Source organism: Lissotriton vulgaris, chromosome 2_1 (assembly GCF_964263255.1).
Source record: "Lissotriton vulgaris chromosome 2_1, aLisVul1.2, whole genome shotgun sequence".
NCBI lineage: Eukaryota > Metazoa > Chordata > Amphibia > Caudata > Salamandridae > Lissotriton > Lissotriton vulgaris.
The window spans coordinates 2,070,732,732-2,070,758,806 of NC_141687.1; the positions used below are offsets into that span (position 1 = coordinate 2,070,732,732).

Consider the following 26,075-nt stretch of genomic DNA (forward strand, 5'->3'; position numbering starts at 1 on the left):
GAACACGCTCCACTTGTGAACAGCATCCTGGCTTTTATTTTCTGTCATGGATCCGTAGGCAATAGAAAGCTGCACTTTCAGTTCTCCCTACCCACTAAAACAGAGTTTACACGCACTACATGCTTGGTAGCCAGTTTCGGGGATCCCTGCTTGTGGGCTACGCTTTGCTCATGTTCTTTAAAAAATGACTCCTCGACCTGCTACTGCGTTTGGAAGGGGAACGGTGGAACCCTTTTTGAGGAGAACGCATCATACATTTTATTAGAAAAAAACAAATAATCAGTCAGTCAAACTTCCCCTATCGGTATCTCAGGCATAAGTTAGGCAATCTGTTAGACACATGCAACTTCTGGGCTCACTCCTGCATATAAGGTCAATTAATTCATTTTACTTTTAGGCATTTGAATTAGTACATACCTGCCTCAAGAGGCAACAGAGAGGCTGTCGGAGAATAATCTTCCTGCAAAAACATCACAAATCTAAGGTGCGCTAAACGGAACATGGGGGCAGATTTAAAAGCCCCTTGCGCCACGTTTCGATCACTTTTCCCATGTTAAAAGTGACGCAGAAGTAGCGCTAGGGGCTTGTAAATAAGCCCCATGGTGTTTATAGATCTAATAGAAGTGTTTTCAGAAACTCCGATAAATTGTATTTTGATATTTTGGCACTCCCTTTCGCTTAGGAACGAGGCGATTTTTAAACCTTTAGTTGTAATCAGGGCCTTCCTTGTGCCCACCTTATCAACCATGAAATTAATGCTGTAATGCTTATTTGTATGCCCATTATGCTGCAATAATCTACTAGTTATCCGTTTCTTAGCATTTTATATGTAGCTTTTCTGTGGTGAGCCCTATAGTTTGCATTGTTAATATCATTTTGTCTATAAAGTTGTCTCACCCTTCAGCTTTCGCTCTTTTTAAATACATCGAGACAGTCAATGTGGCGCGTCCAGCTAGCGCCATATTGGTGATTTATTTCCCTTTACTAGCGCTTCATTAACATTTGTATATAAAGTTGCCTTTAACCCTTTTGCTCTATATGTTAGGAGCATGTTGTGCTAAATTGCTAGCACAGCATGCATGTGGTATTAAAAAACACGTGTGCGTAATGTGCACGCAGTTCATTTGCCGTTATCACACCATATTAAAAAACACGTGTGCGTAATGTGCACGCAGTTCATTTGGCGTGCATTATAAAACTATGAAAATAAATGCTGTACTGCTTATTTGTATACCCAATATGACGCAATGATATACTAATCCAGCCCTGACGCTGAGCCACATATCAAATTTGTTACCTTCGTGGTAACACGTCAAGCACAATAATAGTTAGCCTGCGCCTATTGCTATAGAAGAAGTGCTTTTATGGCTCCACACCACCGCTCGGCTCCACACCACCGCTCGGCTCCACACCACCGCTCGGCTCCACACCACCGCTCGGCTCCACACCACCGCTCGGCTCCACACCACCGCTCGGCTCCACACCACCGCTCGGCTCCACACCACCGCTCGGCTCCACACCACCGCTCGGCTCCACACCACCGCTCGGCTCCACACCACCGCTCGGCTCCACACCACCGCTCGGCTCCACACCACCGCTCGGCTCCACACCACCGCTCGGCTCCACACCACCGCTCGGCTCCACACCACCGCACCGCTCCACTCCACACCACCGCTCCACTCCACACCACCGCTCCACTCCACTCCACACCACCGCTCCACTCCACACCACCGCTCCACTCCACTCCACACCACCGCTCCACTCCACACCACCGCACCGCTCCACTCCACACCACCGCTCCACTCCACACCACCGCTCTACTCCACTCCACACCACCGCTCTACTCCACTCCACACCACCGCTCCACTCCACACCACCGCTCCACTCCACTCCACTCCACTCCACACCACCGCTCCACTCCACTCCACTCCACTCCACTCCACTCCACTCCACACCACCGCTCCACTCCACTCCACACCACCGCTCCACTCCACTCCACTCCACACCACCGCTCCACTCCACTCCACTCCACACCACCGCTCCACTCCACTCCACTCCACACCACCGCTCCACTCCACTCCACACCACCGCTCGGCTCCACACCACCGCTCGGCTCCACACCACCGCTCGGCTCCACACCACCGCTCGGCTCCACACCACCGCTCGGCTCCACACCACCGCTCGGCTCCACACCACCGCTCGGCTCCACACCACCGCTCGGCTCCACACCACCGCTCGGCTCCACACCACCGCTCGGCTCCACACCACCGCTCGACTCCACACCACCGCACCGCTCCACTCCACACCACCGCTCCACTCCACACCACCGCTCCACTCCACTCCACACCACCGCTCCACTCCACACCACCGCTCCACTCCACTCCACACCACCGCTCCACTCCACACCACCGCACCGCTCCACTCCACACCACCGCTCCACTCCACACCACCGCTCTACTCCACTCCACACCACCGCTCCACTCCACACCACCGCTCCACTCCACTCCACTCCACTCCACACCACCGCTCCACTCCACTCCACTCCACTCCACTCCACTCCACTCCACACCACCGCTCCACTCCACTCCACACCACCGCTCCACTCCACTCCACTCCACACCACCGCTCCACTCCACTCCACTCCACACCACCGCTCCACTCCACTCCACTCCACACCACCGCTCCACTCCACTCCACACCACCGCTCCACTCCACACCACCGCTCCATCCATCCACCACCGCTCCATCCATCCCCGCACTCCATCCCTCCCCCGCCCCACACTCCATCCCTCCCCCGCCCCACACTCCATCCCTCGCCCTCTTGCCCTGTCTCTCTCTCTCGCCCTCTTGCCCTGTCTCTCTCTCTCGCCCTCCCTCTATCTATCGCCCTCACTATCCATCGCATCACCACAGCATCACTCAGGGGCACCACAATATCACTATGCGCTACCAGAGCATCACTGAACGCCACAGCAACACTCAGCTACCACAGCATCAATCTGTGAAACCTTTCAACAACTGATTCAAATATGTTCTCTCAATGGTTCAAACTTTATTACAAATGTCACAAACATTTTTTAATATTTCACTTCTGTTCTTGTATTTTCATCACAATAAAATAAACCAAACATAATCTTCCAAAAAGTTATTTGCAAAAGTTTAAGCTATTGCCATTATAAATTACAATAACTTTTATTTAAGTATTAAATATTGAAAAAAATACAACCCATTGTTATTTTTAATATTAATACATCTAAGTCATGTAAATACAACACATAGTGCATTACAAATGCTATAGGTGTCACGTTTGCAAAAGTTAACACTATTGGCATTGTAAATGACAAAGTTATTAATTTAGCTATTTTCAAAACAAAAACATAAATAAAAAATTTGTCATTTACAATACTAATACCTCTAACTTTACTAATGCGAGCCCTATTGCATTGCAAATGCTTGTTTCTCTTTTGTTCCCTCCTCCCTCTCTCTCGCTTTGTTCTCTTTTTTTCCCTGCTCCCTCTCTCTCGCGCTTTCTACCCCCCTCTCTCTCTCTCTCTCTCCCCCTCTCTCTCCTCCCTCTCTCCCCCCCTCTCACCCCCCTCTTCCACTACAGTTACCCCTAGAGGTTTCCCTTGGATCTTCTGTGGACCTGTACTGCAGGTGTGTGACATACCGAAGGAGAAGGCCTCCGACTCCTACTGACACACGGGTGCCTTGCATGAAGCCAGGTATTCATGGACCATGGGATTGCTGACAGGGAGGATAGGATGCGTGTGGTCCTGGGGTTGCTGCTGAGGAACACCCTTGTCCCCAGAGAGGTGCCTTGCGTCCCGATAGGAGGCAAGTCCTGTGCAAGAGACCAAAGAGGCTAGGAGGCCTGAAGAAACCCCTTCTGATGGCTACAGCTGGTCACCAGGTGCAGAACGATACCTCAGCTGCTTACATTGGCCCAACAGGGCCCAGGAAACACCAGGAGAAGTGTGGCCTCCCACCCCCCAGGGACTGAGTCCAGCGGGGTCTTGAGTGGCATTCCCCTTCGGAGGCCTCCAGTGGACCTAGGCAGCCAGGGATCCAGGTGCTCCACGGAGGAGTAGGCTCACCCGGGACCATTTAAAAAAAAAAAAAAAGCCTCTTTTGTGATTGGTGAGGCCATATATTAAAAAAAAAAAAAAAGATTTGTATACATCCAAAGGTGCGCGCCAGAAGGCACTGGGGCCACCTAAATTAAATATTAAGTGCACAGTTCCCAGGATGGCAGGAGTTTCGCTGCACAAAGAGGATTAATTAAATTAATTAATGTTTGAGCTTGTAAAGCGCACTGCTACCCGTAGGTTACCTGGCGCTGTATAACGCTGGGGAACCCGTCCTGGCTCTCACTGTGGGATGGTCCCTGCTGGGAGTCCCCAAGGTGGAGCCAGGCATCCCCGGCGTTGATGGGGCCGTTGTGGAGATGAGGCAAGCTAATGCCCAGAGTTGCCGAGTGGGATCCCTGATTAGAGTAGGCACCGAAGCGAGAATTACCGAGACGCTGACCCAAGTCCACGACCCTGCCACGTTGGGAATTGAACCCTGGTCCCGGCCGACTTCTGCTCCCGGGTCTGCCGCCTCTAACCAGTGAGCCACACCACTCCACTCTAACCCTAATTCTCTCCGGGTGTTGATGCTCCAGGCTGAAGGTTGCTATTTTTTAATCCTTCCTGGAGCTTTGGCATAAGGGCTTTAACTTGCAGAGAGTCACATGGTGCTGGGCTAATCTGCTGCCAGCGCCTGGAATCGAACCCTGATCCCCAATTTCCAGCGTGAGTCGCCCTGACTCCCTCCTGTATGGAGGGTGTCACCATAGGTATTCCCACCTGCCATCAGGTATAAAATTGTAAGTTGTTGCATAGAATTGAGTAGTGTCTGCATAATAACGTACTTTTCCTTTTTATAAGTATAAGCACTGACCAGATAATTATTAGATGTTATTCCTTAAGTGCCTGTGGACTGGAGTATTAGCCCTCACCACCTCACCAAAGAAGGTTTGGGATTTTTCTTCCACTCTACCTTGAAAGAATTAAGGCTACCTTTGGGTACTTGGTTGCCAGCAGACTGAATGCTGCAGACGTATTTCTTGTGAAGGGCCCACTTCTTCCATTAAGTCTCATTGTGAGTTGCACTCCTTTTTGCAAAAGAGGATTGCATATCCCATGCTTGTAAATGGGAACAGTACATCAAGCACACAAAGTTAAAGGATCTAGTCTGTAAAAATAATTAAATGTAGATCTAAGTCTAGACTTTTTTTAACATCACAAAGAATCGCCCAAATAAGGGATCCAGAGTTGTGAAACATTATTTACTATAGATTCTCTTTGAAAGACTTACGCTTGCTATAATTGTTTAGGACAAAAGATATGTTAACCCGTGTGCAACTATTTCTAAGATTCACATTCAGGATAATTACAAATATAACTAACTATATTTGCAAATCGCATGTTGTAGAACGTGTTCGGACATGTGGTTGTGGGTGTGTGAGCTTGTTAGTGTCAATATACACAGTTTCATTCTCTCTGGTTATCATACAGCGTGGTAGGTCGTTCTTTTGGTATAGAAACGTTATTTTGTTTTATTTTAACAGCATACTCTCCTACCAGCGGGCTTAAGACAGAAGGACCAGACTGAAAGAAAAGCCACTGGAAACTTTGACAGGGACCGCCTCCTATCCTACTTGGAGAAGGAAGCACTGGAGCAAAAAGACCGGGAGGATTATGTTCCATTCACTGGAGAAAAAAAAGGTGATTTTGCTGGGGAGCTTCAAAGTTGTGAGAGACCAAGGATTTGAAACCCGCTAACCTGTTATTTTGTTGTTTCTTTATTCCTCTTTTAAAGTGTGTGATTGCTGCCGCACCCACCAGCCTGTATGTGCATGCCTTTCTCTCCGCATCTGTCCTCTTTGATACAAGGGTTGGGCATTCTAAAATGGCGTCACCCACATGGCAGGTTTCCATGACTTACGCAAGCGTCTTGTACTTGTACCGTGCGTGGACGCAGTGATACCGTTGCATGCATCTTCGGTGAGCGTGCTCGCTAGTTACCTTGTCTTGCTTCTCAGTCACAGCATGGACACATGTTTCTGTGCTCCCTGCCTCAGACAGAAGGTTCGCTAGATTTTAATGAACCGCATTCCAAGTGAAACTGGAACACAATCGTCTTGTTTATTAGACCCCGGGAAGCAGTCGGCAGGCCTGCAGGAGGTTAGCTTGACACTGTTGTAAACCACATGATGTGCACGGGATGTTTATGCATAGTTTTGTCTGTTTTCCTAAGATCTCTATCAGTGTTGTCCCTTGCGGATTTCTCCCTATCTTTCTCATCTTTCTCCGATAAAGCACCGTCAGTAATGCGAGGCCATGCGGATTATGTAGACTGTCGCGACACTGGCTGCAACTGAAATGCCTGACCTTTGTGTAGGTAGAAGTGTGTAACCATTGGCACTTTACACGTCATTGCCGACAGAGACCGGAATACTTCTCGTCACTCTCGAGTCAAAAAATACGTAAAGCATTCAGTCATGGTCCGTTCTTTTAGATCTCCGTTTCATCGGTACTCTACGATGTATAAAATAGCTCTTTAAAATGTTAATTATAAATTGACTAAATACGTTGTTTCGTTTTTAGCCAGAACACTAATAAAGTTTAAATGGCAAACAATGACGGCGTTAGACAGTTGGAGCTGAGTATAAGACGTGAAGAATAACAGTTACTCAATGCCAAACACGTTTCTCAATGGCCTATTCGATTCTTTCCATAACCAATGTTGGCTACTTACAAGTTTGGTGTCAGTCCTTACCCAGATTGCACAGGGAAGTCCCGACCTCTTTATTACTCATTCTCTCCCTTTGCCCTCAACACTGGTAAAAATATAATGAACTATACAGGGCAATTTTCTAAGACATTTCAGTAAAAAATAGAATATTTTAAATGTAGAGCTGGAAAAAAACACGAGCATTCCTTATGTTACTAAGCTAGTTCTGTTGTCTTGAACACAAAAAACAAGCGTTGACAAAAGTAATGGGTCTCACCTTTTTAACCAATTGGTTAGACCCAAAAATAATGCTGCAACCACATGAACGAGTACAAATGCGTCATGACCATGTTGGAAGCGTTCGGTAATTCAGACAAAAGAATGGTCAAGCGACCATGCTCTAGAAAAGGGGCAAATGCAAGAAAAGGAAGGCAACCATCATGTATGAAGCAAGCAAATGAGCAGTAAGAAATCCACCGAGTGTTAATCGAGGGGCTGGCTCTAAGTCTATTTTAAGTTTTTGGTATAGTTATATATATATATATATATACCAGCATTTGTAAATAACATTGTATCAGCGATGAGTGTTTTTTCACTGTTTATTCATCATCACGTGATTTTGGTGGACGCCTCCAGGAGGCGGTGTCAGTTTCACTGCATACACCTATAAAAAAGCATAATGTTTTGAAACATGTTGTAGCGTGATCAAGGGCTTTCCGCCCGAAACGCGTCGCTGGTTCTGTTTAAAATAAATACCATCTTGCTGACTTTTGCTGGTCCGGTCCTCTTTTCTTGCTGGCGTGGAGGCGGTGTCTGCGAGCGCAGAGCGAGTTGCCGAGGAATCCCTGCTCTTATATATATATATATATATATATATATATATATATATATATATATATATATATATATATATATATATATATATATTTTTTTTTTTTTTATTTAACACTCCTTCGCCGCTTGGACAAAAGTAATGGGCGCACTCCCTCTGAGTTCCACGGGCGCACTCCCTCTGAGTTCCACAAATTGATTTATTCAGATCTCTTCAGCAATGAAAACATACGATCTACGCGTTTCAGTGCTCCTAGCACCTTGCTCACGATCACTTACTCAAGTTTTGGTAACACATTTAAAGCAATCTCCGTGTTAGATGTTACATCACATCCTGTTTTTAGTCGCTAGGCATTCTGGTATTTGTGGTTTTTAACAAATTATACTTAAAAAGGGTTTTAAGGTGAAATTAAACCATTTGACAAGAAAAATCAAAAAGACATCAATCAACATATTGCTTTTTGTGCTTATTTATGCCTGATGTACTGATTTATCATTGTCTTTAGTCCCTTTATATCCCTCTAGTGGGATTTGTTGACTGCTTGTTAAACAGGATCCCTCATTTAGTAATTTGGTCCACATTTGATCATATCTGACCTTATTTTAGTCAACACTTTTTACTTTTTCCTATCCCTCTAGTGGGATTTGACCGCTGTTTATCAATAAGGATCAATAAAAAAAATAAAAAAATAAAAAAATTAAAAAAATGATTGGGGTGATGCACAGCTTGTGTTGTTTCAACTTTTGCCTTGGTTAGACACTGTTTATTGATTTTGGTGGTGCTCAATGAGGAGGCGTCGAGGGCCCTACGACGTCAGGTAAACTGTTTGATACGTGAGGCCAGAGGAACTCTGGTATCATCCCTGATTGGCACATACTGATGTTGCGTTTCCTTAGTTTAAGAAAACACTTTCATTCCATGTTCGTTATGATTCATCATTTATTTCATGGTTTCAAGTTTGGTTTATATCATTTCATTTCAGATTTCTTCATGATTATCAACATTCAGAATCAGGCAATATCATAGCGTGTCCAATGCATTTCGGGCATTAAAAAAGCATGCCCTTCATCAGGGAATTGACAATGCCTGTGGTCAAACGGTAGTTGAAAATCTGAAAGGTTTACGGGGGTAGCGTGTTTACCGATTCTCGTCTTTGACTCGCCGGTGAGTCAGAGACGAGAATCGGTAAACACGCTACCCCCGTAAACCTTTCAGATTTTCAACTACCGTTTGACCACAGGCATTGTCAATTCCCTGATAAAGGGCATGCTTTTATAATGCCCGAAATGCATTGGACACGCTATGATATTGCCTGATTCTGAATGTTGATAATCATGAAGAAATCTGAAATGAAATGATATAAACCAAACTTGAAACCATGAAATAAATGATGAATCATAACGAACATGGAATGAAAGTGTTTTCTTAAACTAAGGAAACGCAACATCAGTGTGTGCCAATCAGGGATGATACCAGAGTTCCTCTGGCCTCACGTATCAATAAGGATCCCCTTATTTTTGAGTCATCAAGTCTTGTTTTAGAAATGGTTTTCAATCTCACCAGTTCACTTGTATTGTTTCTTAATTGTTCATATTAGAGATGAATATATAACTCTTCTGATTGGTTCAGGCCGTGCAGGCTTAAAGTTCTAAAATTTAGGAAGTTGCCGAATGGATGAAACACAGCCGTCTGAAACTGAACTCAGATAAAACAGAAGTCCTCATCTTAGGTACATCCCCCTCTGCATGGGACGACTCTTGGTGGCTGGAAGCCCTTGGAAAAGCACCCATCCCGACAGACCACGCACGGAACCTAGGCGTTATCCTGGATTCTTCACTTTCAATGAACAGACAAATCAGCGCCGTCTCCTCATCCTGCTTCAACATTCTTCGCATGCTCAAAAAAACATTTCGCTGGATCCCCACCGAAACCAGAAAAACAGTCACCCATGCTCTGGTCACGAGCCGACTGGACTACGGAAACACCCTCTACTCAGGTACTACCGCTAAACTCCAGAAGAAACTCCAACGAATCCAAAACGCCTCAGCCAGGATCATATTAGACATCCCGCGTAACGAACACATCTCTGGTCACCTGAAAGACCTCCACTGGCTACCCGTCAATAAGAGGATCACTTTCCGACTGCTAACCCACGCACACAAATCACTCTACGACATCGGACCAGAATGCCTCAACTCACGACTGTCCTTCTACACCCCCTCCCGCCAACTACGTTCTTCCAGCCAAGCCCTCGCCACTATACCTCGCATCAACAAGACCACCATGGGAGGCAGATCCTTCTCATACCTGGCAGCTAAAACATGGAACTCACTCCCCACTTACCTTCGCCTTACCCAGAACCACCTAGCATTCAGAAAGCAACTTAAAACGTGGATATTTGACAAGTAATCCTCCTCCCCTCCCTAAGCGCCTTGAGACCCTCTGGGTATGTAGTGCGCTATATAAATTCTTTGACTTGACTTGACTTGACTTGACTTTTGTCTCAGGATTTTTTCGCGATCTCCTCCACGTATATTCTTTGGGACAGTTTCAATTCCAAAGAATTTCAGTTTTAACCAATCTCCGTTGTGTTTTAGCTCCATATGTTTTGCCACTGCGTTGGCTCTGTCCTTATGTACTGTGGCTCTCACATGCTCCGTTATTCGTTTTTTTAGTTCTCCTTTGGTACTGCCTACGTACATGAGGGGGCATGGGCATTCAATTCCGTAGACTGTGAATTCAGTTTTGCATGAAATTAATTGTCGTATCTGCCATTTTTTGTTGTTGCGCAATGATATTTCCTTTGTTTGTTTGGCAATTTGGCACATTTTGCAACCGTAACATTTCACGAAACCAGTGGTTTTAAGCCAGTCTCTTTTTGTTGGATTTACAATGGCTGTGAATCAATTGATCTTTCAAATTCGGAGCTCTCCTGTATGTTACGACTGGGTGTAGCCCCACTAGTTTCCCCACAGTGTCATCCAAATGTAGGATCTTCCAGTTTTTTCTCATGATTTGAACAAGTTTTTTACTGTTTTCCGAATAGTCAGTGATAAGTCTGATGGGTTCTTGATCGCTTTTTTCTTTTTCCGATCGTTTTAGGCATTCCTGTCTTGGTTTTTCATTAGCTCTTTTCCAACATTTTTCAATGTTTCCCTGATTTATATTTGCGATTTTTGAATCTTTGTTTTGTTGTGGCACTATGTTTTTGCCATTCTGAGTCTTCGCTGCATATTCTTCGGATGCAAAGAAACTCCCCATATGGGATGCTTGAGATCGAGGAAGTCTGGTGGAAACTTGTCGCCTCTAATGTTGCGTTGGTAGCTGTTTCTTTTCTATGCAACGTCGTGTGGATCTGGTTATTTTTGATATAGATGTGGGTATCCAAGAATGTTACTTCTTTGTTGTTTATTTCGTATGTAAAAGTTAACCCTGTCATACTACTGTTGATGATTTTGTAATAGTCTTGGAATTCTTCTTTGGTTCCATCCCAGATGATCAAAAGGTCATCTATAAACCTTATCCAGCACATGATTTTGCATGTGAACTGATAATTTTCGGGTGCCCGGGCTATTTCCTTTTCCCAGTATCCCATTGTGAGACACGCGTAATTCGGGCTAAATGAAAAACCCATTGCGGTTCCGCTGTATTGTCTGTATAACTCCTCACTAAACAGGAAGATGTTTTGCGATAAGCATAGTTCAATCATGTCTAGCAACATTTGGTTGTGATTTTTGAATTTAATGTCTCTGTGTTGCAAAAAGTAATTGCAGGCCTTTATTCCAATGTCATTTTGAATATTCGTATATAAAGATACGACGTCCATGGAGATCAGTTGATCATTTTCCTGCCATGGTGTGCTTTCCAGTCTCCTCAAGAGATCATTGGTATCTTGAATATATGAGCTAAGTTGTGTGACATGTGGTTTTAGGAAGTGGTCTATATAGTTTGAGATAGGTTCCAAAAGAGAGCCCTTTGCTGATAAAATCGGTCTTCCTGGAGGCTTGTTTCGATCTTTGTGGATCTTTGGCAGGAAATATATTGTTGCTGTTATCAGGTGACTGGTTGTTAAATACTTTTGTTCATCTTCATCGATCAGGTCATTCAATTTCCATTGTCGGAGTTTTTCATCCAGTTTGTTCTTTATTTCAATTGTTGGATTGGTTTTTAGCCTCTCATAGTATTTGACATCCTTCAATTGCCTGTGGGCTTCAATGATGTATGAACTCTTTTCCCAGATCACAATATTCCCTCCCTTGTCCGCCATTTTTATTTCTATTTGATCATCCTTGCACAGATTTTCTAGTGCTTTTCGTTCTTCCAGGGTTAGGTTGTCTTTGTAATTAGATCCCTTGATTTTATACAGGTCCTGGATCACAGCTTCTTGAAAGATATCCACCTTGTTACCACCGGTAATTGGGGATAGAATTTCGATTTTGGTTTTAATTTGCTGATGCCTGCTCCTTTTTGTGTGATTGCTTGAGTAACTGTTATTTCATTTTCATCGATTATGTCCAAATTCAAAAGTGTGGTATATGCCTCCGCTTCTTTTACGCAGAGACTTGGGGTGTTTTCCTCTTCCATTTGTGTTTTTTGGAAATCTTTTTTGTTTTTGTTTTCCTCAAAGAACTTGGCCAATTTGATCTTTCTTATATATAGGTAGAGGTCTATCCGTACTTGAGCAATGTTCATCTTTTTCTTTGGGCAGAAATGTATGCCTCGCTTCAATAACATGGTTTCAGTTTCAGTGATTGTTCTTTTAGAGAGGTTAATAATTTGCAATTCGTTGTTTATTTCCCCCTCTTCTGGCGCATACTCCGTGTTTCCGTGCCTACTTTTTCGGTTGATTGATTTGTTCCTGTTTCCCCTTCTTGTCTTTTTTTGTTTGTGGTCCATCGCTGTCCTCTTCCCCTTCCTCTTGAGTTGTTTTGTGCGCCTCAGCTTTGTTCCCATTGTCTTTGTTGTAGCACGAGGCGCATATCCCCTAAAAAAGGCATCCTTTCAGTATTTACCGATATATTTGGTTCACCTTCATTTCCTTCCATTGAGATTAATGAGCATGAGGAAGATGCGCTGCTGGAAAGATTTGAGCCACGTTTTTGTGGGGACAGTTGTTTGAAAAAGTCATATTTTCTCGAGAAGCTGAATACACAACCCTCCTCGTAATCCACAGTGTCACGTATGATTTTATTATGTTTGCGTTCTCTCACTGTGTCCTCATGTTTCTCAATTTGGCTTTCAAGTTCCTCCTTGAATTTGACCATTTCATTGTTGAGTTTTAAGGATATGACCTCTTTCTCCATTTCTTTTAGTTCTTCCTGGATTTTGTTGAGGCTAATTTCAATGTGTTTCACAAGAATTGCTACAAGTCCCAGAGATGATTTTAAAATGAATTCCCCCCATTCTTCAAGCAATTCATTTGATGTGTCCTGGTGGCTAGGCATCAGCATAATTCTCAGACCCCTCGGGATTCTTTGCACTTCTAAATATTTCTTGCGTGTGATGAATTCCCAGGATTTATTTATCTCTTTGCGGCTCAATTTTTCCCACATTCTCAATTTGCTTTTAACATCCGATTTGGGGGCTTCCGATTTTGATTGTTTTTCCCTTTGTCTTTGTCTGCATTGCCTTTCACAAACATCGTAGTTAACAATTCATCTCTTTTTGCTGCCCTTTGTTCCATTGTGTTTGCAATTGCTGATGTTAGTTTTGAGTTTTTTTATCGTGGCACTAGGTAACTCAAAGGTCGTACATGTACACATTGAACAGATAGGTTGATTATACGCGTTTCATACCGTGATGAATTATCAGTCGCGATGCTTCAAAACCCAATGTGTAACTTTCCGACACAAAACTGACTGTTCCGCTTTATCCAAAGCGCATTAGCTACGGCTTAACTCCTTCCCTGCACAAACACACTCTTACCTCCTCACAGAGCGGTGTGTGTGTTCCGAGTTGTTGCCGGCCCTTTCTCCTGTCAGAGTTCACTCCGGTTCAATAATCGCAAATATAATCAGGGAAACATTGAAAAATGTTGGAAAAGAGCTAACGAAAAACCAAGGCAGGAATGCCTAAAACGATCGGAAAAAGAAAAAGGCGATCAAGAACCCATCAGACTTATCACTGACTATTCGGAAAACAGTAAAAAACTCGTTCAAATCATGAGAAAAAAGTGGAAGATCCTACATTTGGATGACACTGTGGGGAAACTAGTGGGGCTACACCCAGTCGTAACATACATGAGAGCACCGAATTTGAAAGATCAATTGATTCACAGCCATTGTAAATCCAACAAACAAAGACTGGCTTAAAACCACTGGTTTCGTGAAATGTTACGGTTGCAAAATGTGCCAAATTGCCAAACAAACAAAGGAAATATCATTGCGCAACAACAAAAAATGGCAGATACGACAATTAATTTCATGCAAAACTGAATTCACAGTCTACGGAATTGAATGCCCATGCCCCCTCATGTACGTAGGCAGTACCAAAGGAGAACTAAAAAAACGAATAATAGAGCATGTGAGAGCCACAGTACATAAGGACAGAGCCAACGCAGTGGCAAAACATATGGAGCTAAAACACAACGGAGATTGGTTAAAACTGAAATTCTTTGGAATTGAAACTGTCCCAAAGAATATACGTGGAGGAGATCGCGAAAAAATCCTGAGACAAAAGGAGTCTCGCCACATCCTAAATTTTAGAACTTTAAGCCCGCACGGCCTGAACCAATCAGAAGAGTTATATATTCATCTCTAATATGAACAATTAAGAAACAATACAAATTAACTGGTGAGATTGAAAACCATTTCTAAAACAAGACTTGATGACTCAAAAATAAGGGGATCCTTATTGATAAACAGCGGTCAAATCCCACTAGAGGGATAGGAAAAAGTAAAAAGTGTTGACTAAAATAAGGTCAGATATGATCAAATGTGGACCAAATTACTAAATGAGGGATCCTGTTTAACAAACAGTCAACAAATCCCACTAGAGGGATATAAAGGGACTAAAGACAACGATAAATCAGTACATCAGGCATAAATAAGCACAAAAAGCAATATGTTGATTGATGTCTTTTTGATTTTTCTTGTCAAATGGTTTAATTTCACCTTAAAACCCTTTTTAAGTATAATTTGTTAAAAACCACAAATACCAGAATGCCTAGCGACTAAAAACAGGATGTGATGTAACATCTAACACGGAGATTGCTTTAAATGTGTTACCAAAACTTGAGTAAGTGATCGTGAGCAAGGTGCTAGGAGCACTGAAACGCGTAGATCGTATGTTTTCATTGCTGAAGAGATCTGAATAAATCAATTTGTGGAACTCAGAGGGAGTGCGCCCATTACTTTTGTCCAAGCGGCGAAGGAGTGTTAAATAATTAACGGCGAGGTTCTGCCGTAGGGACTTCACCCACACCGAGCGCTTATTGGCCGGGAAACTGGGAACCGGCGTGTGAAGAGATATATATATATATATATATATATATAATATATATATATATATATATATATATATATATATATATATATATATATATATATATATATATATATATATATATATATATATATATATTTATTCGCTCACAGCTAAAAACAATCTGTAGACGGGAACTACAAATGGGATAAAATGTTTTACAATGCAAAAAGTTGTATAGAAGGGTATAGTTTTCGAAGACCATTCAAATAATCAGTGCTTGCCCTTTGACATGGCTTCTTATAATTTTATAAAATGTAAATGTTTTGTACCTGGGTGACAGCACATGTGTCTGCTGGTACTGCTTACAGTGTACATAAAGTGGGCTTTGTGTCAGCCCTCGTCAATCATTGGCTTGTTCAGATCAGGCTCGCTCAGGGATTGCCATGAGACATTGTCTATCACAACTTTGATCAGCCCAGAGAAGGATTTCTTCCTCCTCTCATGCTATCGATTGCACATGTTATTGTTCCATGTTAGACGGACCGGGAGGGTCGGCCGAGACTACGGGGAGAGGTCTCCGGGGAGAGCCGTCTCCAACGACTGTACAGACAAGTAACTTCCCCCCCACAGACGGACACCACACAAGGTTGAAGTTTAACGAGACTTTATATGCAATTCTTAGGTTACGATGATAGGGTACAAGGAGGTCTGGACTCAGGGGTCCCCTCGGTTCTAGTTTCTGGCTTTAGGAAAAGGGGTAGCGGGACAGTCTTGTTACCAATGAGTGAAAAATAGCTCTCAATCCTCGAGCTCGGCGTTCTAGATGATCGGGCCGCGGCGAAGCCAGCTGGTCCCGAGATGGACGAAGGAAAAACGACGGTCCGCGGCGGAGCCTGCAGGTCCCGGTGACGATGAAGGATATGAAGGTTGCGAAGGCTGTGGCAGCGCCACCAGGCAGGACGATGGTGCACAAGACAGAGCTACGGCAGCGCCAGTAGTCCGTCAAGGATGAGTTCCTCTTTACGTCTCTCGACTCCAAGATACAACTGCCTTCCTGCTCTGGAGCTGCCCCAGTTATAGGGCTGGCGTGCTTTGATGTCCGGACCCTCGCACTTGGAGGTCGGGAGGTCCGGGATGAGGGAGTCCAGACACCCAGCAGGGGGGTGGAGCCAGCGCCCGGGGAGGCGATGGGCGAGCGGCACTTGGCGGGGGAGAGCCATCGGCACCTCTTTCTCCCATTGACTTGCCAAGTAGCCCGCTCACCTCCTGGGTGGAGGGTGGTGCCGGAATGTCTGAGGCCGGGCCAGGCCCAGGGTTGAGGTCGATCGGGGGCCAGGCGGCCTCGTGGTGGAGTGTCCAAGATGGCGCCCCAGGCTGGGCGCGTGGGCCGGCAGTGGATCGGACCCACGAGGTCAACATGCTCGAGGGCAGGGGTCCCTGAGGGGACGGAGGACGTGCAATGGTGGTGTGTGGTACTTGCGTGACTGGACTCAGGCCTGGTTGGGCCGGGGGAGAGCGGCCCTTCATGTGGCCTGTCCAACATGCATTTTACGCCTAAAAACACTTTACCATTAAGTTTTTTGCCCTATCCAGTTCAGCATATCATACATGTGTGGCACAGAGAAAGTAATGTTTTCTTTACTTCATTGGGTACTACAGATACAATGCCACCACTGAAACTACTATCAATAATACCACTACCACCAGTACCACCCTCAACAGCACACATCATCAATACCAGGAACACAAAAATAAATCCTGTCATCAGCAAATGCCTCAGCAGCGTCATCGTAAAAATACCACCATAACCACACCACCACTACAAATGCCTCAAACCACTACAAGTGTCACTAATGCCACAACAGTTCCAGTGTCACCCCCAGCACTAAAGCCACACCTTACAAATACCGCCACCAATGTTATCAATACTACCAGTATCACCCCCACTGCCACCATTCTTGCCACCAACAGTATCTTCAACAGTACCATAGGCACAAATAACACCACATACCAACACCACCATCAAAATACAAATTACACCACCAATACCACACTGCCACCATCAGCCCTATTCCGAAATTACTGACTGCTTTTTATATGCTGCTTGCAGTCGTATCCGCACAGCCCTTTGCTTACAACAACACATATAGGTTGCACGTAATTGTCACAACAACAAGTCTGAAGCACACACTCTGGCTTTAAACACAACACCAAACCTCAATACTAATAGATGTTGACTACTACAGTACCCTTAAACTGTAGCACTCTCTAGCCAGGCACACAGCACTACGCTTAACTAATAGTACGGACTACTACCAGTACCCTGCTATCATCCATGAATTATTGATATAGTAATTGCTAACTGCACCATTCAAAAAGTGCCTCAAGGGCTCAACAAGATGTAGGAAAGCACACTAGAAATGTTAGAATACAATGCCATGCAATGCAGTAATAGCAATAATACCACTAGCACCAGTACTCCGTCAGAATCAAAGTTACAACAGTATCAAAACCAAGCATTGACAAAGCCACTAGATTTAGCTTTAATGTGCTATTGCATGGAGACATAATTTCTGCTTACCTTTTTGAATTCATGGTACCGTTCAACCCATATCTGCTGGTTTTGCCTTTGTTTATTTTATTTCATTTTGTATTTTTGTGAGTTCTTGCATGCAATTTATAGCAGCCCCAAAGTGCTCTGTTGGGGAATGTACAAGGAAATTGAGTATCTCCACAGGTTAGAGAAGCTAGTCAGTTGGGATGGTTGTCTGATGCTTCTTTGATGCTTCATAGGAGGATTAATTGAAAGGATTAACAAGCATGGACAAAGCCAGTAGGTTTCGCCTCTATGAAATCTATTGGGTTTGTTAATGACTCTTTAGACAAGTTGCCCAGCAGCATATTTTGTAGGCTTTTATTTTTTTAATATCAAAAGCTTTCACTGACAGATCACACACTCTGTACAACATTATTTAGGGTAGGAAAGCTGGGTATGGGTAGCTGACCACCTGGTTTGAAGCACAACTGTTTTTTTGTTTTCGTTTTTTAAATTAAGGATGGGGAGAACCAGGAGTTAAGACTAAGTTACTAGTCACTCGGAAGAGCCGAGTTATTATGCCTTTCCATTATTCATAGCAATCTCCTCTAGCCTCAGATGTGTACGATGAGCATTCCAGATCAATTGGCAGTGTGCATGTGCAGTAAACCATGACCAGATCTTTGATATGTGAATGATTATTAGATTCTGTGTGGCCTTTCAATTGATAGTAGCATCTTGGAACAGTAGCTTGAGAAATTTCCATGTAGTGTCACGTAAGTAAGACAGTAACTTAAATTGTGATCTTTTGAGAACGACTGAAGTGTTTTGAAGATGGATGTGGTATGTCAGCAAAATTTCAGACCACGAATAAGCCAGGCCCTTTTTCGTGCTGAATATCTCATTTCTAATACTTTAGTAGAAAAAGGGCCAAGGACGATTGGGTTAATACTGGGGCTCTCAATAAGTTTCAAAATGCTGATGATATCGCGGTCTTAACATCGAACCCGATTGAGGCTATGGAGGAAATTGAGACTATAACTACAGAATATGGCATTTATTCTGGATACTCTTTAAACAAAAGGAAGACAATTGTATTATGTACTGACAACATCGACTATAATGATCAAAGAAGAGCTGCAAACGCTACTTATCTAGGAATTGTCATTGCTCCCACTGTTAAAACCATAATTAACTATAACTTCATCCCACTGATTCAAAATATTACAAAAGATTTGGATAGGGTAAATGGGCTCCACTGGTCTATTATAGGGCGAGCTAATTTCCTTAAAATGAATATACTTCCTAAATGCCTTTACCTGTTTCGAGCAATTCCACTGGCTATTGATCCTAAGATCTTAAAAACTCTTGAATCCCTCATGATTAAGTTTGTTTGGCAACATGGTAAAATCCGAAGGTCTCACAAGTTAATGTCTCTACATAGCGAAAGAGGTGGGTTGTCAATACCTAATACTAGTATGTATCACTGGGCCGCACCTTGTTAATGTACAAGATGATTTGGAAAAAACTGAATCTAGCTGGGCAGCCAAACTTAGCAATCCCAATGTTGACATATATAAAAGTCTAGAGTTGACCCAACAACTTTTTAGGGCTAGCAACCTTAAAGCCCAAACATATAAATCTATTTTTGGCCTCTATTATACACCCGCTAAATTGTATTCTTGGGGTAAAAGGGAAAATGATTTATGCCCAAGGTGCACACAAGGACCAGTTAACTTAATACATATGCTAAGCAGTTGCCCCAAACTCACTCAAATCAAACATATGATTGCTGAGTACTGGGAGGTGCTGTTTGGTCATAACCTTCCAGAAACAGATTCATTGTTTATTTTAGAATATGATTCATCGATCGCTCTATCAAAGAATGAGCAAAATTTATTATTTATAGCTACAGCGGTATTTAGAATTATTTTGTCGGCCCACTGGAAAGAAGCCGAACCACCAAGCTTCCAGATGTGGCTGGCTCGTTTTTTAGCTGTTTTCAGCTTTGAGAGAGCCATATACTCTACAAGAGGGTTTAAATGGAAAAGAATGGCGAATCGATTTGGTCTCCAGTTATGAACTGGAAAGCAGGAATAAATTCATCTACCTAGATTTTGTTTGATGGGTTGGAAGGTAACATTTAACCTATAATATATGAAACAGTAATTTATCTAAAAATCCTTTGCTATTGAAGTAATATATTTCGTGAATTAATGGGGGAAATCTCTGGCTCATCAAAGCTGTTGTATCAACTATTGTATCAAATATTGTATTATTCTTTCTTCCTTATTGATATGAAGCCCTTTAATATGAATATGATTATGATTATGATGGTCTATGATTTCAACTTGTACTTTTCTGTAGTTTTTTTTTCTTTCTTCTCTGTTATGTACCTGTCTGGATTGAGTTCAATAAAAAAAAAATATCTCATTTCTAGAGTACTCCATATTTATAGACTTTGAATAGTGAAGCTTGATTGTTACTACCACTAATGCTAAAGCAGTTTACTTAGGTAGGCTTCGATTCCTTAGCGAAAGTGGAAGAACACCTTTTTTATGTTTATATTTGCTTGGCAAGTAAAGGAAAAGCTGAGTTATGGATCGGGCTGTCTTTTATGTGTGCACCTGTTTAACTGAAGAGGAAGGAGGCCACTAGACTCATGTGTCGAATCTCTGTCAACTGGTCTTTCAGGCAGAGCTGCTTGGTTTTTATCCAGTGTTGGACATACTCCGACAGTTTGCCACTTTCTATACCACTTCCTTTCTTAGGTATATAAAAGTATTGTCAGCATAGAGGTGGTGAAGAATGTGGGCTCAAGTCATGTAAAATTTTAAGAAAATGTGTGAGACGGCTGATCCATGTTCCACTGCGCATTTGATGGTGTTGGTTATATATCAGGAGAATGGATTTGTATTTAACCTGTTTGGTTGCCCAGGAAGCTGAAAACTAGGATAGGGTGGTTCTACCTCCGCAGATGAGAGAAGCACGGCAGTGGATTAGCACCTAATGTTTCATACAATGTGGTATTTAATATGAAATGCTTCTGAAGTGTCTGAGAAAAGATGAGTGACATACAGTTTCCAGTATTCTTGAGATACAGAGAAGCCCTGATATGGATTGATAGAGGGCCTTAATGCACATTTGGCTGTTTAAGCAGGGTCATCCTTTTGTCAGACCAATTCTTTGGTATGTTGCAGTTAGACCCAAGTACATTTCCTTTTCATTACATACAAAAGTGTAATTTGTTTTTTTGTTTAAAGATCGAATTTTCTTGGCGATTTCCTCAGAGGCTTTGGAGCTCTTGATAAGTATTAGCTGATTGGTGCGGTCTAGTTGTCCAGAAGGTCTGTGTTTTTACAGATGTTTATGATAGTCCAAAGAGGTTCAGTTCTCGAAGTTCTTTGCATAGCCTATGCTTTTTATTAGGGCTCTTGATTATTGTATTTTCAAACAGTTCTTTGAAGGAGCTAATGGTATACATGATCCAATCTTGGGAATGTACGGGCCTTTATAGGTCTCATGCATGCAAGTTTATATATATTCCGGATAGGGGCTCTATTCCTCAATTTGGTCCACGCGTTAGTTTGAGGTGAAACCTCATCTTCTAAGGGTTCTGCTCCTTCTTTTCATTAGTTGAAGATCATTAGTGAAGAAGATACTTTTAAGCTTGCTGAAAGGGGCTTACACCTGTTTCAGCCAGGTGCAAATTGAGAAAGAAAAAAAAGTTTATCAAGTCTCAGCTCGCATTCATTTGATCAATGCATTGATTCAGTCAAAATTAGACTACCCAAATTAATAAATTTAGTGTCACCAATTAAGAACATCCACCTTATTTAGCAGGGCAAAACATGGCAACTCTGCTTTGCTCCAGATTAGCTAGGAATGGCCATATTTGCCTGGCATTGAAATCCCTGCATTGACTTACCAATTCTGTCCAAGACATTTTATGTCTCAAACTTGTTGCTTCTACATTTTAGTGATACTTCCTAAAGTGCAGCTTGCACTCGTCCAATCAGTTTATTCTGGTTACTCCAAGTGCCAGATCAGTAAGCATATTGTGAGCATAAAGTAAACTAGCATGTGTAATGCAATAGGTCTCACATTTGCGAGCTTTTGAGCTATTGGTATTGTAAATGACAGTCCCATTTATTTATTTGTTTTGAAAAGCTGTAAGCTATGCGTAAACAAGCACTTGGTACTTGTAGTCCTTGCTTACGAAATCATGGCTGGCAGTAAAAGAGGTGTAGTTGCTGCCAGAAATTCTTCTCATAACCAACAACTGCAAGTACAAAGTGCATGTTTAGGCACCGCTTGCATGCTTTCAAAATACATAAATTGCTACCAGCGTGTTTTCCTGAGGCGAAAAGCCGGGAAATTCTAATTTGTCTTATGCTTGTGCTTACTGGTGTATTTTAATTCCCATTTTTAAACTTTTGCTAATTTGCACATTTTCACTTTGTTTCCCGCTACCCACCTCTGACCACACAGCCGATTTCACGCTGTCGCGGCTCGAGCCGGGGGTCAGCCGCCATCTTAGGGAGGTGCAGGGATCGCGGTCTAGGCTCTCAGACCCTCCCACCCTCCTCCTGTATAAATGTGTGTCATTTCCCGTCCGCGCAGCGGGCGGGCGCGCCGATGGCGCGCCAAAGGCGTGCCCGTCTGCGCCCGTCCGTGCCCATCCGGGCCCCGGGGCCAAAACCCCTGGCTCTTTTCCTACGGTGCCTCACTTTTACACTAGCAGACAATTACTCGACTTAAGACCTCCTAGGACGCATGAATTGCATTCATTTGACATGCTCGACCGTTTTCCTCAGCACTGCCCTGACTGCCCATTTTTGCTAAATACTCCTCTTTTATGCAACAGTCAACGTCTAATATTTACTACTCCTTCTCCTCCTGGATTTACATTCATTAGTCATAATTGTCGTTCTTTGCCTAAACACAAACGCAACATTTTCGACCTGCTTATTGATGAAGCGCCGGATGCATTATTCATCACTGAATCCTGGCTTCATGATAGCTCCGGCCCTGACATCGCCGAAGCGTTGCCCACTGACTATGCCATTGTTCGCAATGACCGTCCTAGAAGGACGGGGGGTGGTGTGGCGATCATTTTTAATAAAAAATATCAATGTCATTCGGATCCTATCACTTTGAACGGATGTGATGCTCTGTTTTTCAAGCTTACTTTAAATCCTAATTTTACTCTCACAGGGCTCCTAATGTACTGTCCTCCAGGCACGGTAAATTCTTGGTATGCCCAGTTTTTGGATTATATTTCATCTGTGCTTATTTCCTCCAGTAATTTCCTTGTTATTGGTGACTTAAATTTACATTTGGATAACCCTAATGATCATTCTGCAGATAATTGCATTACTGATCTTGCCGCTATGAATTTAATTTTACTCAACAAGGGTCCTACCCATAAGGGTGGGCATCTCTTAGATCCTATTTTCTCAAATTCCTCACATATAATATGTTTTCCTGCCTTGCCTGTCTCCTGGTCTGATCATTATCTTGTTAAATTTACTATAACAAATAATAAAACACAGACTACAGCTAACCCTGCTATGAATCTTAAAAAGAGAGTTTGGAAAAACCTGGACATAGCCGCTTTCAATAAAATTCTGTATGATCTCATGCCCAAATACCCACTTAATTTAGACAACATAAATGCATCTGCCAACTCGGTAAATTCCTGGCTCTCCGAGGCTATAAATACTTGCCTCCCTTTTACAAATAAGAAAAATACTGTCCATAATTCTCCTGCCCCATGGTACAATGAAACCCTCCGTGTTCACAAATCTCAATGCAAAAGACTTGAGCGAACCTGGAGGAAAGACTATTCCATCGCTGCTGGACTTGCGTATAAAGCTGAACTGAAACTTTACCACAAGGCCTGTGCTCACACCAGAGCTACCTATGTCAACAACCTGATCACAGTAGCCATGAATAAGTCCAACGTTTTATTTAAGGTGGTAAAAGACCTTGCTGGTTCACAGACAGTTGCTATACCCCCTCCTCTCTCCAACACGAAATGTGATGAACTTGCCCAGTACTTCACATCCAAAATTGATAAAATTTATAAAGACATAGCAGCCCAAGAGAAATCCAACGTTAGCGTTTTTCCATCCCTCACTACTCCTTGCCCTCCCCCGGCCTCATTGAAGACTTGGCCAAATCTTGTACCCGCTACCCTCTTGGAAATTTTAAACAACATTAAGTCTGGCTCACCCATGGACCCCCTACCCATTTCGGTTTTACGTCAACTTGAGTTTTCTCAACTTGATGTAATCTGCACCTTGTTAAATGCTTCTCTTGATTCAGCCACGGTCCCCCAGAGCTGGAAGCATGCAATGGTGACCCCGCTTCTTAAGAAACCCACTGCGGATCCAAATGTTGCTGCCAACTTCCGTCCTATCTCACTGCTGCCGGCGTTTTCGAAAGTTTTGGAACGGCATATTCATTTACAGCTATCTCGCTTTGTTGTCACCAATAATCTCCTTCATCCCTCCCAGTCAGGCTTCCGTCAAGGCTTCTCCACTGAATCCACTCTTTTAGGAGTAACTGAGAATATTCGCCAACTACTTGATCGAGGTGAAACGGCTGCACTGATATTACTCGATCTCAGTGCAGCCTTCGATACTGTTTCGCACAGTATCCTTCTCAGTAGCCTTGCCTCTTTTGGTATATGTGACAAAGCCTTGCATTGGCTTTCGTCCTTCCTTACTGACCGGACTTTTCAATTTTTTTCCAACACTTCCACTTCCAACACTTATCTTTCTCCACATGGTGTTCCCCAAGGCTCTATCCTTAGTCCTCTTCTCTTCAATCTTTATGTTGTCCCTTTAGCACATGTTGCTCATCACTCTGGTCTTAATCTTTTTACTTACGCCGATGATTCACAGATTGTGTTTTCCCTATCCCAAGCCGACCCTTCATCACCTTCTTCTCTACAATCAGGTCTCAGGGACATCTCCCGCTGGATGAGCTGCAATTTTCTTAAGCTCAACAGCGACAAGACGGAGGTGCTTGTCTTCGGTAATAAGCCTGACCTATGGAGTTCGAGACACTGGCCGTCTACTATGGGAGACTTACCCATTCCATCGGAACGAGCGAGAAATCTCGGGGTCATTATCGATAGGGAGCTATCGATGAAGGACCAGGCTAATAAAGTTGCAGCCACCTGCTTTACTATTCTTAGATGGCTGCGAAAAATCTTCTGGATCCTGCCTTCTGACACCCAGAGATCTGTTGTGACGGCGCTGGTGACCTCCAGATTGGACTACAGTAATGTGCTCTATCTGGGGGCGACCAGGGCGGTCATGCGCCGTCTCCAACTAGTCCAGAATGCCGCTGCTCGGCTTCTGTGCGGATGCCGGAAATACGATCCAATTACCGAACGCATCAAACAACTCCATTGGCTCAACCTTGATAAACGAGTAAAATTCAAGGCACTATGCTTTATGCACAAGATAAAAATTGAAGCTGCCCCCACCTATCTCCAATCTCTTGTCAAACCCTATGTACCCGCACGCTCTCTCCGTTCCTCTTCCCAACATCTTTTCTGTGTGCCTAAGTTTAGGCTTACCAGAGTGGGTGGCCGTTCCTTTGCTGTACTAGGACCCAAACTTTGGAATTCTCTTCCTTTGGACCTACGAGTGGAGCACTGCCATCTTCGCTTCCGCAAAGCCGTTAAGACCTGGCTTTTTGCTCAATAACTCCCTCCGGATTACTATGCTATACTGTCAATCAGCGCCGGGAAACCCTCACGGGTAGCTGTTCGCGCTCTACAAGATTAATAATAAATAAAAAAATAAATAAAAGGCATTACCATTTACAACACCAATAGCTCAAACACTCACAAAGCGAGACCTATTGCATTGCAAATGCTTGTTTAACCCCTTCCACGCTGATGACGAGCTGGGCTCGTCATGGCGTAGCCTCCTCGCACGCTGATGACGAGCCCAGCTCGTCACGTAACATGCGCTTTTAAAAATCTCAGCGTACGAGCGGAATTCCGCTAGCGCGCATGAGGTTAACAGTGAGGCTCTGTTGTACTTGGGTTGTTTTCTCTGCTTCGAGTGCATATGTATGTTGTTCTGTCAGTGAGACTTTCATGCGTGTTGCGTGTTCCTGACATTGATGCTGCACTCTGTGTATAGTGTCTTTTTTAACAGTGAGTGAGGCTATGCGCTCTGCGTATTGTGTATGTTATAATAACGTGCTTCTGACTCTCTGTGCATGCAGCAGTCTGATGCCGTAGCCCCCCTTCTGCCCCTAAAAAACAATCTCTCCCTCTTGCATTCTACACTCAGGATGCCTGGGCTGTTCTGCCCACAGTACTCTCTTACCTCAGTTTACTATTTCCGCAGATTGGGAGAAGCAGAGACTAAAGCATTCTTACAAATAGACTGCATCTGGACTTCCTTTTCCCTGTAAGCCAAAGACTCATCCAGCACTGTAGCATAGGGCGGCACCATACTTTCAAGTCTCGTG

General features: G+C 43.5%; 1 protein-coding gene across 1 annotated transcript in view; it reads left to right on the forward strand.

Moving 5' to 3' along the window:
• LOC147733740 (tropomodulin-3-like) overlaps positions 1-26,075 on the forward strand; it is a 360,326-nt gene that overhangs the window by 134,536 nt on the left and 199,715 nt on the right. Inside the window, exon 3 of the mRNA XM_086958299.1 lies at positions 5,615-5,771. Coding sequence (XP_086814425.1) covers positions 5,615-5,771 — 157 coding nt within the window. The remainder of the gene's footprint in view (positions 1-5,614; positions 5,772-26,075) is intronic.